The 15864-nt window shown below is 41.3% G+C and overlaps 1 protein-coding gene across 1 annotated transcript; it reads left to right on the forward strand.

The window, feature by feature from the left end:
• The first annotated feature begins 72 nt into the window (after nucleotides 1-72).
• LOC129841522 (uncharacterized) lies at nucleotides 73-15439 on the forward strand. Its single transcript, XM_055909826.1, has 6 exons — nucleotides 73-1995; nucleotides 2364-2506; nucleotides 4304-4474; nucleotides 11019-11183; nucleotides 12661-12772; nucleotides 14027-15439. Exons 1-6 carry the CDS (start codon nucleotides 1713-1715, stop codon nucleotides 14989-14991), a joined length of 1839 nt encoding a protein of 612 aa, XP_055765801.1. The 5' UTR covers nucleotides 73-1712; the 3' UTR covers nucleotides 14992-15439.
• Nucleotides 15440-15864: the final 425 nt, after the last annotated feature.

Here is a 15864-nt window from a genome sequence, read left to right on the forward strand (position 1 = left end):
CACTCTATGTGAAATAATAGGGGTTGACATGATGATTCCTCTGCCCCCCATACATACAACATATGTAAGGTCCCTCAGTCAAGTATTGAATTTCAAGCACAGATTCAATTATGAAGACCAGGGAGCTTTTCGGGTAACAATAACACATCCGATATGGAATGTCTCTTTAAGCATGGTCAAGTTAATAATTATGCTGTGGTTTATGTATTAAACCATCCAGACACATCAACGATAGTCATCCTTCTGAGCTGCAGGACAGGAATGAAACTGCTCAGGGATATTACCATGAGGCCATCAGTGATTTTAAAACTCATTGGTGAGTTTAATAGCTGAGATGAGAGAATTGAGGATGGATCAACACTGTACTGACTCCACAATAATGACCTAAATGACAGAATGAAAAGAATACAAATATTCCAAAACATGCATCTTCTATGCAACAAAGCACTAAAGTAATAATGCAAAAAAACACAGCAAATGAATAAACTTTTTTGTCTAAATGCAAAGCCTTATGTTTGGGGCAAATACAACAGAACACATGACTGAGTAACTGCCTCCTTATTTTCAAGCATGGTGGTGGCTGCATCATGGTATGGATATGTTTGACATCGGCAAAGGCTGGGATTTTTCAGGATGAAAAGATAAAGGATGGAGCTAGCACAGACAAAATCCTAGAGGAAAACCTGCTTCAGTCTGTTTTACACCAGACACTCAGAGGAATTCACCTTTTAGCAGGATAATAACATACGACACAAATCCAAATCTAAGTTGCTTACCAAGAAGACAAACGTTCCTGAGTGGCCAAGTTACATTTTTTACTTAAATCTGCTTGAAAATCAAGGGCGAGATTTGGAAATTGCTGTCTAGCCATGATCCCCAACACTTTGACAGAGGTTGAAGAATTTAAAAGAATATTGGGCAAATATTGCACAATAGCCTACAGGTGTGCAAAGCTCTCAAGAGACTTACCCAAGAAGACTCAACGCTGTAATCACTACCAAAGGTGTTTCTAACAAGTATTTACTCAGGGGGGTGAATACTTATGTAATCAAGGTATATTAGTGTTTTAGTTTTCATTCATCTTCAAACTATTTTAGAATTTTCGTTCCACTTTGACAGATTATTTTCAATAAATTGTTGACAACTTACAATGAAATCCATTTCAATTCCAGGTTGTAACACAACATTTAGAAGTTTAAGGGGGGAGAATACTTATGCAAGACACTGTATTGTAATAATTACCATCAGGATCTAGGCAAGAACAAGTATAGTTGAATATTTACTTTACTGAGGTGTTGTAGATAAATAATGACCTTATTCTTCTACTATATTATTGCTAACACACTGTTCTTTCTAAACAAGTCTGCTGTCATCTTGAAAGATTGATCATAGGAGATTTATGTAATATAATAAGTGTACCGTAATTCAAACAGTACACAAATGTTTCATTTAACCACACCCTATGAGCTATGACGACAACCAATAAGATCCTTTCTCTTCAGTTTATACGGAAATGATCATTGACCAATAACAATTTCCACGTTAGCGTTTTTATTGTCGTTATTTATACGTTTATTAACATCATGTAACTCAAAATATGATTAATTTAACTGCACAGCATCACATTATTTCCCCAGGCAGTGTTTAGTTTGCGTTGGAGACGGGACTTGTTTGATATATGTTATCTACTGTTAGCTAGCTGCTAGCTAACGATGGCTAACTGTATGGTTTTCCACACGCAAATAGCCTCCATCATGGAGGTGCTAGCGAATGCAGCCGTAGCAGAAATCTGTAAACTCGTAGACGACGACTATGCAGTGTTTCGTTTGGAAATAACTAAAAGCCAGAAAGAAAACAGGGCATTGCGGAGGAAACTACAGCTACAAGAACTGAAGGTGGCACGGGAGCGCGCAGAAAGGACAACGCAAGAGCGCGTCCTCGCCAGTCATCCCAGTAGTGTCAAGATCCTCGACCAGTACAGAGGAATGGCAAGAGGTACATTTTGCAGAAGACGCAGCCTGTCGCCCCGTTCCCATCTGCCATGTGTGACTTTAGATGTGTTAAACAAAATTGGCTCTTGGTCAGTTTTTGCATAATATGCAATAATTCCCTTGATTTCTTAGCTATCTTGCATATAGACAAAATATCATATTCTAACCAGATTCTTAATTTACAGCATTTTCTATTATGTACTAATTGAAGACAATGATGCATGGAACATAATCAATCGATCTATAAATAGTATATTAAGAAGTTATGCAAAGTGTTACATTACATCCCTACCAATTCTAGACAGTGTCAATAGTGTACAATATACCACTGAGCATTGACAGTAGCTAACCTAACCACCTCTTTTCCCCCAGTGACTCTCTCAGGTGAAGAACATCTCACTGGAGGCCACAGGAGCTTTGTGAAGCCTGCAGGACACAAAACATGGAGAGATGACCAACCAATCACTGTTGATGAGGGGAGTGGAACCTCAACCAAGAACGTTATCGTGATAGAGGTTAGTGTCATAGTGTTACATAAAAATGACAGTCCAACAAATGTAGCCAGTTTATTTCAGAAAGACTACTCACATGTACATCTTAATTTATCTGTCATAGCAGAGGGAGATTGTGAGACTTGAAAAAGAAAAGGACTGCCAGACGCACACACTAGGAGCTCATATGCAATAATTTTGGAACGTTTCAACAGCCAAGCTGTCTTCATAATGACAGTGCAGGTCACTAGTTTAGAGTTTGAAAGGACACACACCAGTGTCTGTAATCATAGCCGGCTGTGGTTTGATTTCATTGGTTAATTTACAGATATAAATAAAACATGATTTTTATAAAGCACGTATGGATTACATATGATCATAGATATAAACAAAAAAAGTATGTGGACACCTGCTTGTTGAACATTTCATTCCAAAATCATGGGCATTAATATGGAGTTGGCCCCCCCTTTGCTGCTATAACAGCCTCAACTCTTCTGGGAAGGCTTTCCACTAGATGTTGGAACATTGCTGCAGGGACTTGCTTCTATTCAGCCATGAGCATTAGTGAGCGCGGGCACTGATGTTGGGTGATTAGGCCTGGCTTACAGTCGGCGTTCCAGTTAATTTCAAAGGTGTAAAATGGTATTGAGGTCAGGGCTCTGTGCAGGCCAGTCGAGTTCTTCCACACCGATCTCGACAAACAATTTCTGCATGGACTACGCTTTGTGCACAGGGGCATTGTCATGCTGAATCAGGAAAGGGCCTTCCCCAAATTGTTGCCACAAAAGTTGGAAGCACAGAATAATCTAGAATGTCATTGTATGCTGTAGCGTTAAGATTTCCCTTCACCGGAACTAAGGGTCCTAGCCCGAACCATGAAAAACAGCCCCAGACCATTATTACTCCTCCACCAAACTTTACAGTTGGCACTATGCACTCGGGCAGTTAGCGTTCTGCTGGCATCTGCCAAACCCAGATTCTTCCGTTGGACTGCCAGATGGTAAAGCGTGATTCATCACTCCAGAGAACGCTTTTCTACTGCACCAGAGTCCAATGTTGGTGAGCCTTACACCACTCCAGCCGACGCTTGGCATTGTGATCTTAGGCTTGTGTGTGGCTACTCAGCCATGGAAACCCATTTCATGAAGTTTCCGACAAACAGTTCTTGTGCCGACGTTGCTTCCAGATGCAGTTTGAAACTTGGTATTGAGTGTTACAACCCGAGAACAGACAATTATTACGCGCAACGAGCTTCAGCACTCGGCGGTCCAGTTCCGTGAGCTTGTGTGGCCTACCACTTCACGGCTGAGCCATTGTTGCTCCTAGACATTTCCACTTCACAATAACAGCACTTACAGTTGACACGGGGCAGCTATAGCAGGGCAGAAAGTTTACGAACTGACTTGTTGGAAAGGTGGCGGTGCCAAGTTGAAAGTCACTGAGCTCAGTGCGGGCCAATTCTACTGCCAATGTTTGCCTATAGAGATTGTATGGCCTTGTGCTTGATTGTATACACCTATCAGCAACGGGTTTCGCTGAAATAGCCAAATCACTCATTTGAAGGGGTGTTCACATACTTTTGACCATGTAGTGTAATTTGGCGACATAGGCTTACAAACATTATTTACAATGGATAGCAAAAACGATCCAGGCGGCCTCTCATTTTAATAATAAATTGTCAAGGACACCCCCTCTCCTAGGGAGGGTGACATGTTCAATGCCGATATAGTGAAGGGACGAAAGTAGAGCTTGTGAGACTTCCCAAGATATTGTTATCCAATTCAACTCATGCACAGGTAATAACCTCTCTACTTGTGTCAGTCTGTAGATGCAGAGGCTGCTGGTCCTGGGGTCAAGCAGGAGAGATCTGAAAGAGAGGAGGAGGACCCACGACACAGCAGAGAGATCCAAACTGGAGCGGCCCATGTAGCCACGGAGGTCCCTACCACCACCGCCCCAGCGCCGCCCAGTACCCGACGTAGCATCACGGAGGTCAGTGGAACGCCGAACGCATTCCTCAAGTCAGAGACAGACACCGAGACTTTAACTGTAACACACAGGCTCTTACACACAGGATCTGACCACAAATCAGACCCAGAGAGACTAGGGCGGGGGAGACTGGGCTGTCCTCCTGCTCCTGACTCCGAGTATTTACCGTTATTTCACCAGAGCCAGGGGACTGTTAATTCCCTTGGAGATGGTGATACGTTAGACACTGGTGGTGATGATCTGTCTTGTTTTTACACTACAGAGATGGAACCTGTCAACATGCACTTGGATTTAGAGAGACAGACTGATCTGTCTAAAGGGGACTGGAACCAGTACAGTAGTAGTGTATACTCTGAAGGGTGCCTAGATAAGAAAGGGGTGGTTATAGTCGTAGACGAAGTGACTGTGAAAGTGGAGGACGACGTTCCTCTGACACTGAATGCAGACAAGACTCAATTAGGAGAAGGACACTCACAAGGTAGAGATGTCTTAGATTACAGGGAAAGTTTAGAGACTAATCCAAATGTTGCGACCCACTCCCCTTTACACATTCTCAGGGATCGCGACAGTGTGTCCATGTCGATGAGGCCTTCCGATTCACACGGCCGTGTTGTTTTCGATCAAGTATTGAACTCAAAGGACCAAAGAGCTAAGGCTCAGGGAGGGGAAGCAACATCAGGCAATAGTAAAGAGAAACGGTTCCTCTGCATGTCCTGTAACAAAGGCTTCAGCTGCCTCCAGAACGTAGAGACCCACCAGAGGGTCCATACAGGGGAGAAACCCTTCAGCTGTACCCAGTGTCACATGCGCTTCGCCCAGGCTGGCAACCTTAAGATCCACCAGAGGGTCCACACAGGGGTGAAACCCTTCAGCTGTACCCAGTGTCATATGCGCTTCTCCCACTCGTACAGCCTGAAGAGGCACCAGAGGGTCCACACAGGGGAGAACTCTACAGCTGCCGTAGTGTGAGAAGAGGTTCCCCTAACAGAACCCGCAGAAGATGCACCTGAAGGTCCACATGAGAGAAAGGTTGTTCACCTGTACGCACGGCAGGAAGAGGTTCTCAGAGAGGAGCTACCTCAGGATACACCAGCTGAAAAACCATTCACTCTATAACATAGAAAGTAACCATTCCACAAGATAGCTTCTCACCTTTAGATCAAACCCTTCATTAAAGTCAAAGCTGAATTTTCATTATTGTCTGCAGAAAAGATCCACAGGTGCATTTGGAATAACAAGGGTAACAGATTTCAGTGTTGAATATTCCTGGGTAGAATATTGCATCCAAACATTGTGTGATATATAAGGTGTGTATATATATATATATATATATATATATATATATATATATATATATATATATATATATATATATATATATATATATATATATATATATGCCGAAAAAGTCTGTTACATTGTATTTGTACTGTATTTGGCTATATGATGGTCACAAATGCCCATTTAATTACTTCCATTCAACCACTTAATTTTTTCCCAAGACACTTTTAATAAGAAAATGAATGCAGTTTATCAAGTTCATGCAGAGCTTTTGTTGAGACAGGTACAATGCCTTCAGCAAGTTATCACCCCTTCACTTTTTCCTCATTTTGTTGCGTTAGACTACATTTAAAATTGATTAAATTGAGATTGTGTCACTGGCCTACACACAATACTCCATAATGTCAAATGTGTAATTATGTTTAGACATTTTACAAATGAATTAAAAATGAAAAGCTGAAATGTCTTGATTCAATAAGTATTCAATCCCTTTCTTATGGCAAGCCTAAATACATTCAGGAATAAACCTTTGCTTAACAAGTCATGTAAGTTGCATGCTCACTCTATGCGCAATAATACATTTTAACATGGTTTTTGAATGACTACCTCTTCTCTGTACCCAGTACAATTATCTGTAGTCACTCAGTGAACTTCAAACACAGATTCAACCACAAAATCCTGGGAGGTTTTCCAATGCCTTGCAAGAAGGGCACCTATTGGTAGAAGGGTAAAAAAAACATTGAATATCCCTTTGAGCAGTTTGGATGGTGTATCAATACACCCAGTCACTGCAAAGATACATGCGTCCTTCCTAACTCAGTTGGGGATTTCACCATGAGGCCAATGGTGACTTTAATACAGTTATAGTTTAATGGCTGGGATAGGAGAACTGAGGATGGATCAATAACATTGTAGTTACTCCACAATACTAACCTAAATGACAGAGTAAAAATTTAAAAAGCCTGTACAGAATACAAAATATTCCAAAACATGCATCCTGTTTGCAATAAGGGACTAAATTAAAACTGCAAAAAATGTGGTAATTTGTTTTTACTTTATGCCCTCAACACAAAGCGATGTTTGTGGCAAATCCAACACCATATCACCTACCACTCTTCATATTTTCAACGTTTTTATCTCTTGCTTGCTAGCTAGCCAACTACGGCTAACTTAGTCACATCAAACAATGCAGCCAGAATAACAACAAAGTAGCTTCATTTGCAAAAGCTGTCTTTTAGTGACATTTATTTGGAATCATCCATAACAATGAGCTAATGATGTGCGATTCCACCTGGCATAGAAAATGTGCTCTCTCGTCAGGACACTTGTTCAGAGGAGCTAGCCAACAACACAGCTAACACAATCACTTCAAACTGAAGCTGGAAAGACAACAAACTAGCTGCACTTTGTTTCGTTTTACCTGTTTTATATTGGCATTTCTTTGTACAGTATATATCCATAAAAACTATGCTGAGTCATGATTTCGACTGGCTGAGAAAAGCTGCCTGCCTGTCTCATCATAACTCCCGACCCCTACTTGTTCATTACAATGGGACAGCTGGAGATCGAATTTCAATACTGAAACAATGTTGCAAATGTCAGAGACAGACAGAAAGGTTTATAAAAATCTCCGCTATTGAAAACCAATTGCTAGTCTAAAAGAAATGGAAGATAATGTCTAGATGCTTTTTCCAGTGGAGATCAAGTTTATAAATTGTCTGGCTGAGCTGATGAGACAGTGGATTGTGCAGTGAGATGGAACAGAGTAAATAGGCATTTTAACGTCATAGTTTTAGCCAGTGGTAACTTCTGGAATAGACACCGCCTGGAATGCAGTTTTAAACAATCAGCGTCCAGGATTAGACCCACCCGTTGATTAATGATCAACAACCAACTTGACAGAGCTTGAAGACATTTTAAAAGAATGTGGAAGTATTGTACAGTCCAGGTGTGAGACTCAGTACATCAGTTTAACATGTATTGACTCAGGGATGTGCATACTTATTTAAATTAGATATCTGTATTTCATTTTCAATAAATGTGCAAAAATTTCTGAAAACATGTGTTCACTTTGTCATTATGGGGTAGAGTGTTGTCACGATACCCGAATTTTGACTTCGATATCGATACCAGGTTTAGTATCACGATACTTGACACCAAAACGATACCACAAAAAAAGGCGTATTTGCCAAAGTCATAGAACGGCACATGATCCAGTCAGATCAACTCAGATACTGCTCTGTTCAATCGTTGGGCATCGTTTGAGTTCAATATCATTACATTTTTACGTTTTTTTTTTTTTTAGAGACAGCCATGTATGCATTAATTGAATCAATTATACAATTATATTCAAATGGTCTTTTTTTTTACCAATCTAACTAGAAAACAACATAATGGTAATCATTTATTTGAATGGAAAATCTGTATTGATACTGGGTAAATCAAGATGTAGCCTAAGTCTATTCACAATACAGGTGAATGCATATTATTCAATAGGAGTGTGTGATGCATTGAGTAATGAGGTTGTTTTCCTTTCCATTTAGGACTTATTTTATTGTCAACTCCCAAGATAATTATTTTATTGTCAACTCCCAAGATAATTATTTTATTGTCAACTCCCAAGATAATTATTTTATTGTCAACTCCCAAGATAATTATTTTATTGTCAACTCCCAAGATAATTATTTTATTGTCAACTCCCAAGATAATTATTTTATTGTACTGATTAACAACATTTGCATAGAAGAAGCACTCTCTTCTTTTATAAAAGTGTGCACTGTCTAAGGAATTAATGTCATTCGCGAGGCAGAATGTGGCTGGAATCTGAGTTTGTTGCTATGAAATCAAGTGAAAACCAGATGGGAGGCAAAGGAAAGAAGACAAGTTCATTTGTTTTTGTTGGCGAGGGAGACAAAGTGAATTTAAAAACGTTTTTGGTGACAATCATCTTTGAAATCAGCATATTTTGCATCATGGTTGGCATATCACAAACAAAGAACTAGGGTAGTGAATTCAGCTGTAAGCTAGCATGGAAATGTAGCTTAATTAAAGCTGAACGCTACCTTGTCTAAACATCTGGTTGTTACCATGGTTACTCCATGGCTTATCAGTCTGACTGAAGTCGCCATACAAAAGATGCAGTAGTGTCTACAAGCCAGAATGTTGAATAAAATGAATTGTATTTTCAATCTCTTAACATATTGCACCTGGTGAACAATATGTCAACAATAGCTGAATGTAACCGAACATAGTCTCCTCGCAATCAGCTGTGGTTCGGTTAGGATTGGCCATATTTTGCAAGTGTTTGTCATGTGCAAATTTGCATCTGTATTGAAATTAAAAACCGGTAATACCAACCATAGACCAGCGTACTGAAAGTCGGGCTGATAACTCTTCCCTGTGGATATTTCGTCTCAAGATTACCTCCTACATAAGGACAAAATCAGAGGACAACAGGTAAAGTAAGTTAAATATTTATTCAACATTCTGACTTTTGTGATGGTACTGTTGAGAAATGCTGAACTTCCATGTTAGAAACGAGTGTGTAAGTATCGTCTTGCATTGTAAACGTGTTCTAGCCTGTTTAGACATTGTTTTGCGAACTGTAATGAACAGTTTCAACATTTCTACATGTCGTGGTGCATTATTCAAGTGTGTTAACTTCTGTGCAGCATAAGGTAACACACTTTAGCAATGAATAAGTGGAGGAGGCTCTTTGCGCTATAATGAGGCTGTGCTGACTTGATCTTCTCAATCACGTGAGACACATTTGACCTAAGTACCGGACGTAACAAATTGTAGTGCCGGACTGTTTATTATTTTTTGTGTGTGTCAAAAAAGTTCTGAGATTTCGGTGTACCATGCAGTACTAATGGGTTATTGTGTGTAGATGGATGAGGAAAAAAATATTGAATCAATTTTCAATTCAGGCTGTAACACAACAAAATGTGGAATAAGTCAAGTGGTATGAATACTTTCTGAATACACTGTATGTGTGGTTTTTTATATGATGTATTTAAAACGTGTTTGTTTAATAAACACAAAATGGGACTTTTCAAATCAAAGTTTGTCACGTGCGCCAAATACAACAGGTGTAGGTAGACCTTACAGTGAACTGCTTACTTACAGGCTCTAACCAATATTGCAAAAAAGGTATTAGGTGAACAATAGGTAAAGAAATAAAACAGTAAAAAGACAGGCTATATACAGTAGCGAGGCTACATACAGACACCGGTTAGTCAGGCTGATTGAGGTAGTATGTACATGTAGATATGGTTAAAGTGACGGGTTGGCGGGTGGGACACAATGCAGATAGCCCAGTTAGTCAATGTGCGGGGGCACTGGTTGGTTGGCCCAATTGAGGTAGTATGTACATGAATGTATAGTTAAAGTGACTATGCATATGATAAACAGAGAGTAGCAGCAGCGTAAAAAGAGGGGTTGGGGGGGCACACAATGCAAATAGTCCAGGTAGCCATTTGATTACCTGTTCAGGAGTCTTATGGCTTGGGGGTAAAAACTGTTGAGAAGCCTTTTTCGTTGTTGATCAGGCCTACCACTGTTGTCGTCTGCAAACTTAATGATGGTGTTGGAGTCGTGCCTGGCCATGCAGTCGTGGGTGAACAGGGAGTACAGGAGGGGACTGAGCACGCACCCCTGGGGAGCTCCAGTGTTGAGGATCAGCATGGCAGATGTGTTGCTACCTACCCTCACCACCTGGGGGAGGCCCGTCAGGAAGTCCAAGATCCAGTTGCAGAGGGAGGTGTTTAGTCCCAGGATCCTTAGCTTAGTGATGAGCTTAGAGGGTACTACGGAGTTGAATGCTGAGCTGTAGTCAATGAATAGCATTCTCACATAAGTGTTCCTTTTGTCCAGGTGGGAAAGGGCAGTGTGGAGTGCAATAGAGATTGCATCATCTGTGGATCTGTTTGGGCGGTATGCAAATTGGAGTGTGTCTAGGGTTTCTGGTATAATGGTGTTGATATGAGCCATTACCAACCTTTCAAAGCACTTCATGGCTACGGACGTGAGTGCTTCGGGTCTGTAGTCATTTAGACAAGTTGCCTTTGTGTTCTTGGGCATTCTAGGGAGTATTCATTAATTCTTTTAGCATACATCACATCTGATCTCACCCTATTCTGCATACACCGACAGCACTTTATAAGCATAAGGATGGGTAAACACTCTGCTTAAAGTGTTTATTATCTGTGTGCGCACGTGCCTGAAGGAGTGTGTCTGTGTAATCTGTATCACCGCTCTCTTCCAGGAGGAGGAGGGTCCAGATGTGCTGCTGGTAAAGGAGGAGGGGTGTGAGGAGGGTCTGGGGAACCCTGAGGTGACCATGGTCATAGAGGACAATCAGACTACACCTCCTCCTGAACCCACAGAGGAACCAGCTGAGCAGCACAGGAACACACACAGTCTCCCTGAGGTGAGTCCACTGTAAACTACTGTCTGAATGGTATTAGGTCAGGGTCTGTATCCACAAAGCCTCTCAGAGTAGGAGTGCTGATCTAGGATCAGTTTTCGATCATAATGAATAGGACTATGTAGACAGGTGGGGACCTGGGCCCGGGCCCGTATTCACAAAGCGTCTCAGAGGAGAAAATTGGTCGTAAGTGCTGAGAATAGAAACTTTCTACTCTTATGGGTAAAAATAAAATCTATGCATGAAGCCTCTTTAGTCATAATTCACACCTAATAGAAAGATATTTAGGACACCTCATGAGCGGTCCTAACCCGTTAAGAGTTACCAGCAAGTGTCTTGATAATAGAAAAATGCAGCGAGTCGGTGGTTCCTGCATCACATACAATTGCTTTGTTCAAATATTTTGATAATTCTATATGATCGAACCATAAATAATCTAAATCTACATGCAGCAGTATCTTTTGTGCCTTTGACAATGATTTCACATGAGTTCCTATTTCACATGATATGCCTAAATACTTATGACAAGTAGGCAAATAAATAAACATGTTTTTCTATCGATTATTTAATTACCTACATTATGCCATTTCAAGTTATCCCTTTTGGAGTGCAATATCACGTTGTTCAAAAAGATGCCTAAATTGGACCTACCTATGAATGTCTTTGACGAAAATGATAGACCTTTCAAACGATTTGAAGTTGTTAAACGGGGGTGAAGAGTGTGTTGATAACGGTAATAGTCAAAATTCTGCCTTTAACAACCATCAGAATTGGTTAAAAAAAAGTGTATGCATGCCGATAATCAAGAGAATTGATCGTGTCAGGAGAAATGATACAGTATCAAACGTTTTACCATTGCAACATTAAGATGTACAGTCACATTCAACATGGTTGTCTGAGGCGTGCTATAGTGTTCACAGCTGGCGATGCCTCATTGGTTATTCCCCATCATTTGCAACAATCACAATGTCAATGGTTACTCATCACCATCTTTCCTTTGCAGTGCCTCAAACTGTTGTGATTACCAGCTGAGAAACTTTTCAGAGTTGATTTTACTCCTGGCTCAGAGTTTGTCTGGGCAGTGTCTAAACATCATCCTAAAACCTACTCTGAGCTGGGAGTTATTTTTGTCTTAAACTGGTTTTAGCAGAATTCCTAGGACCTTTTCTAAGATGCTTTGTGGATACGGGACCTGATCCTAGATCAGCAATCCTATTCTGAGACTCTTTTTGGATACATGCCCAGGTCTTAATTCATTTTGTCTGAAGTTTGGGACCATGCCTTTTGAATTATCAAACCATTTCAAAGAGTGTCAAGTAATCAAATGAATCAACAAATCAATTAACAAAAAATCAATCAACTAACATGTTTGCATAGTACTCACAGCAATCCCTCATTGCCCAATCAGAAGATGCTCCATAGCAGGGTGCTCATATCAGATTTCTTGATCCAACATCCTCTCACTCTGTATCTCTTACAGTCAGTAGACATGGAGGATGGGAAGCCTGATCTGCTGCTGGTCAAAGAGGAGACAATAGAAGATGGACCAGAGAGCATTGACCTGCTGAGTGGACTAAAGATGGGGGAGCAAGGTAAGGGAGAAATACATATAGCCTACATACAGTAATAGAATAGTGATGCACCTGGTTATTATTCTTTCTTCCAGCCGGTGTCTATTCCACAAGATACCACCGGCTAATTCTACGACGTTAAAATGCCTATTTACTCTGTTCCATCTGACTGAGCAATCCACTGTCTCATCACCCCAGGCAGGGAAGTTATAAAGTTGATCTCCACTATAAAAAGCATCTAGACATTATCTCATATTTCTTTTAGACTAACATTTAGTTTTCAACAGCGTTGAATATTGTTTCAATATTCAAATTCTATCACCAACTGTCCCATAGTGATGAACGAGTCGGGACGAAAGACAGGCAGGCAGCGTTTCTCAGCCAGTCGAAATCATGAATCATTATTTTAGGCACTTTTTTAACAAGCGTGAGCACATTTTCTATGCCAGGCGAAATCGTGCCTCATTAGCTCATTGTTATGGATGTATCCAAATAAATGTCACTAGAAAACAGCATAAACAAATGTCACTCGAAAACAGCATAAACAAATGCAAATACAACTACTGTTGTTATCCTGCCTGCACTGTTTGACTTGACTGTAAATTAGCCATAGTTGGCTAGCTAGCAAGCAAGGGATAACAACGTTGCCAGCCAGTATGTAAATTTAGAACAAACGACTGGGTCACGTCTCTAGCAACCGAACCAATAGAACGAACGACCAGCCGGCTTGGATAGCAACCCCAGATGTGTCGGGACTATGTCTTGTGGAAGGATGAAATAGTATGAATAAATTGTGTGCATCGTCTGGACTGCCCCATCTAGCGTGGTCAGGTCTAGGTGGTCTGTCATGGGCCGTTTCATTTAGTATTCGTTGGGTTCGGCTTGGGCGTGATTATATTTCCCCATAGTATGTTGTACCGAAGTTGACTGACTGAAAAGAAACGTAACGTCAAGACTATAACTATTGTTCCCTGAAGAAGCGAAATGAGGTAGAACACCTGTTTGGCCCCGTGCCGCCCGTTCCAGGGCTTGGTGAAAAGCGTTATTAAATTGAAGTAATGAATCTGAGTCTCGCGCTTATCATCTGTGGAAGGCGGGGCTTCCAGCTAGGCGCAGATTTCATTGACCTTCTCAGGCGTGATTGTAGATCCTTCAACCGACTCCCCGTAGTATGATGCCCCTCATTTCCCTCCGTCAGGGAACTGTAGCTATAGTCATAATGTTACATTTTCTCTGCCATGTTTGAAAAGTCTATTTTGTAAACTATTCCTGCAGGTGGTTGGCTGGAGGCTAACAGAGGAGACTGGGTGGCCATCTTGGATTCCCAGACCGGTGCAGCCAAGGACCTGGGGAATAACGTCACTGAGCAGGCCAGGACCAGAGGCGACATAGTGGAGGTCAGTGGATGGGACAGCGTCCTCAACTCTGGGCTGGTGATCAACACTGTTAACCACAACCAGAAACCAACAGTCGAACACAAAACAACAACTGAACTTAATCTCCATGACAACAGACTGGCTGAGATCAGGGCGATGCGTAGAGTTGGTCTGCGTGGACGGGGAGGTGTCCGTATGCAGCTAGAGAGAACAGACATTGACTCGGCTAGCAATGATCCGTCCTGCTCCTATAGTTGTGATTCAGAGAGACTGATGGTGCCTCAGGTTAACCCCCTAACAGGTGCTTCCTTCAGCCTGTCTTCTATAGGATCTTTCAACTGGAATATGGACCCTGCGACAACAACACAGACAATCCCTGGCCTTAATCCTCCTCACACCCTCCTAATGTTAAACCAGACCTCAGACAATGCCGGTGCCTCAACAATAAATGGCTACACAAGCCCATTGACAAATGACCATAGTAGAGACAGAATCAGTAAAGGTGGCAGCGCCAAAGAGAAGCGCTTCCGGTGTTTGTTCTGTGGGAAAGCCTTCAGTTTCCCCCAACAGGTGGAGATCCACCAGAGGATGCACACGGGAGAGAAACCTTTCGGCTGCCACCTGTGCCGGGCCTGTTTTTCCCGATCGTCCCACCTGAAGAGGCACCAGAGGGTCCACACAGGGGAGAAACCCTACAGCTGCCCCCAGTGTGAGAAGAGGTTCTCCCACCAGCACCAGCTAAAGATGCACCTGAAGATCCACACGGGAGAGAGGCCATTCGCCTGTATACACTGCGAGAAGAGGTTCTCAGAGAGGAGCTACCTCAGGATACACCAGCAGAAAATGCACAGGGACCATGTATAGTGTATAGTAATATGTAATGTAGAACTAGATAGTTTGTTTATAGAGGGAACTGGACAAGGTGAACTGAGGAAAGAATGAGTATGATGAGGCAGAGTAGATATGGTGATGGTTGATGTGATGGTGTCTGTAAAAATGCTTCACTGATGAAAAGTGACAACCTTGTCCTGTTGTTTGATGGTGTTTTATAATGAGGAAATGATAGTGCCTTAATTCATGTTTACTTAACATAAACGAGTGAAGGTGTGTGTAATGTAATGTTGAACCTTTTCCAAAGTATTCTAAAATATTTTTTTATTAAAGTGAGGGTACCAGATTTACAGAAAAGGTCAAGTGTTACCATAGTGAGAAGTTATTCTACTTGTCACATATTGTTTTGTGAAATAAAAGTACTGTACTTCACGTTATGTGAGTGTATGACCATTTTGTTGAAATTAAATACAAAATTGACTTGCTGACTGACTTTGTTATTTTTCTATCATTGCAGGGACTGGGTTTTCCTAATGAGTCTAACCAAAACATTATACTTAATTCTTCAAATCAACACATATGGATTTTTTTTAAATAAACTCCAATGGCTCCATATTGTTAGGTACCTGAATCACAGTGTTAGAGATGGGCTTGACTGTGGTTAACATTTTATAATATCATGTTTCTGTGTCTACAGTAAAGTTTATTATATAAACCTTTATTTGTTCTTCTGTACAATTTGTGGTTACAGTCTGCAGTCCATGAGGACCTGCTGATATCTGGCGTTGCTGGTAGGAGAGACTGGACTTCTGAAGCGGCTGGTCACAAACCCTGGCCCCGGATCAGAATTCTGGATCAGGAGCCGTTCCTTCCCGAGTCGGAACTGGGACCGAACCACGATGGACA

Source organism: Salvelinus fontinalis, chromosome 42 (genome assembly GCF_029448725.1).
Source record: "Salvelinus fontinalis isolate EN_2023a chromosome 42, ASM2944872v1, whole genome shotgun sequence".
In the NCBI taxonomy this organism is placed as follows: Eukaryota; Metazoa; Chordata; class Actinopteri; order Salmoniformes; family Salmonidae; genus Salvelinus; species Salvelinus fontinalis.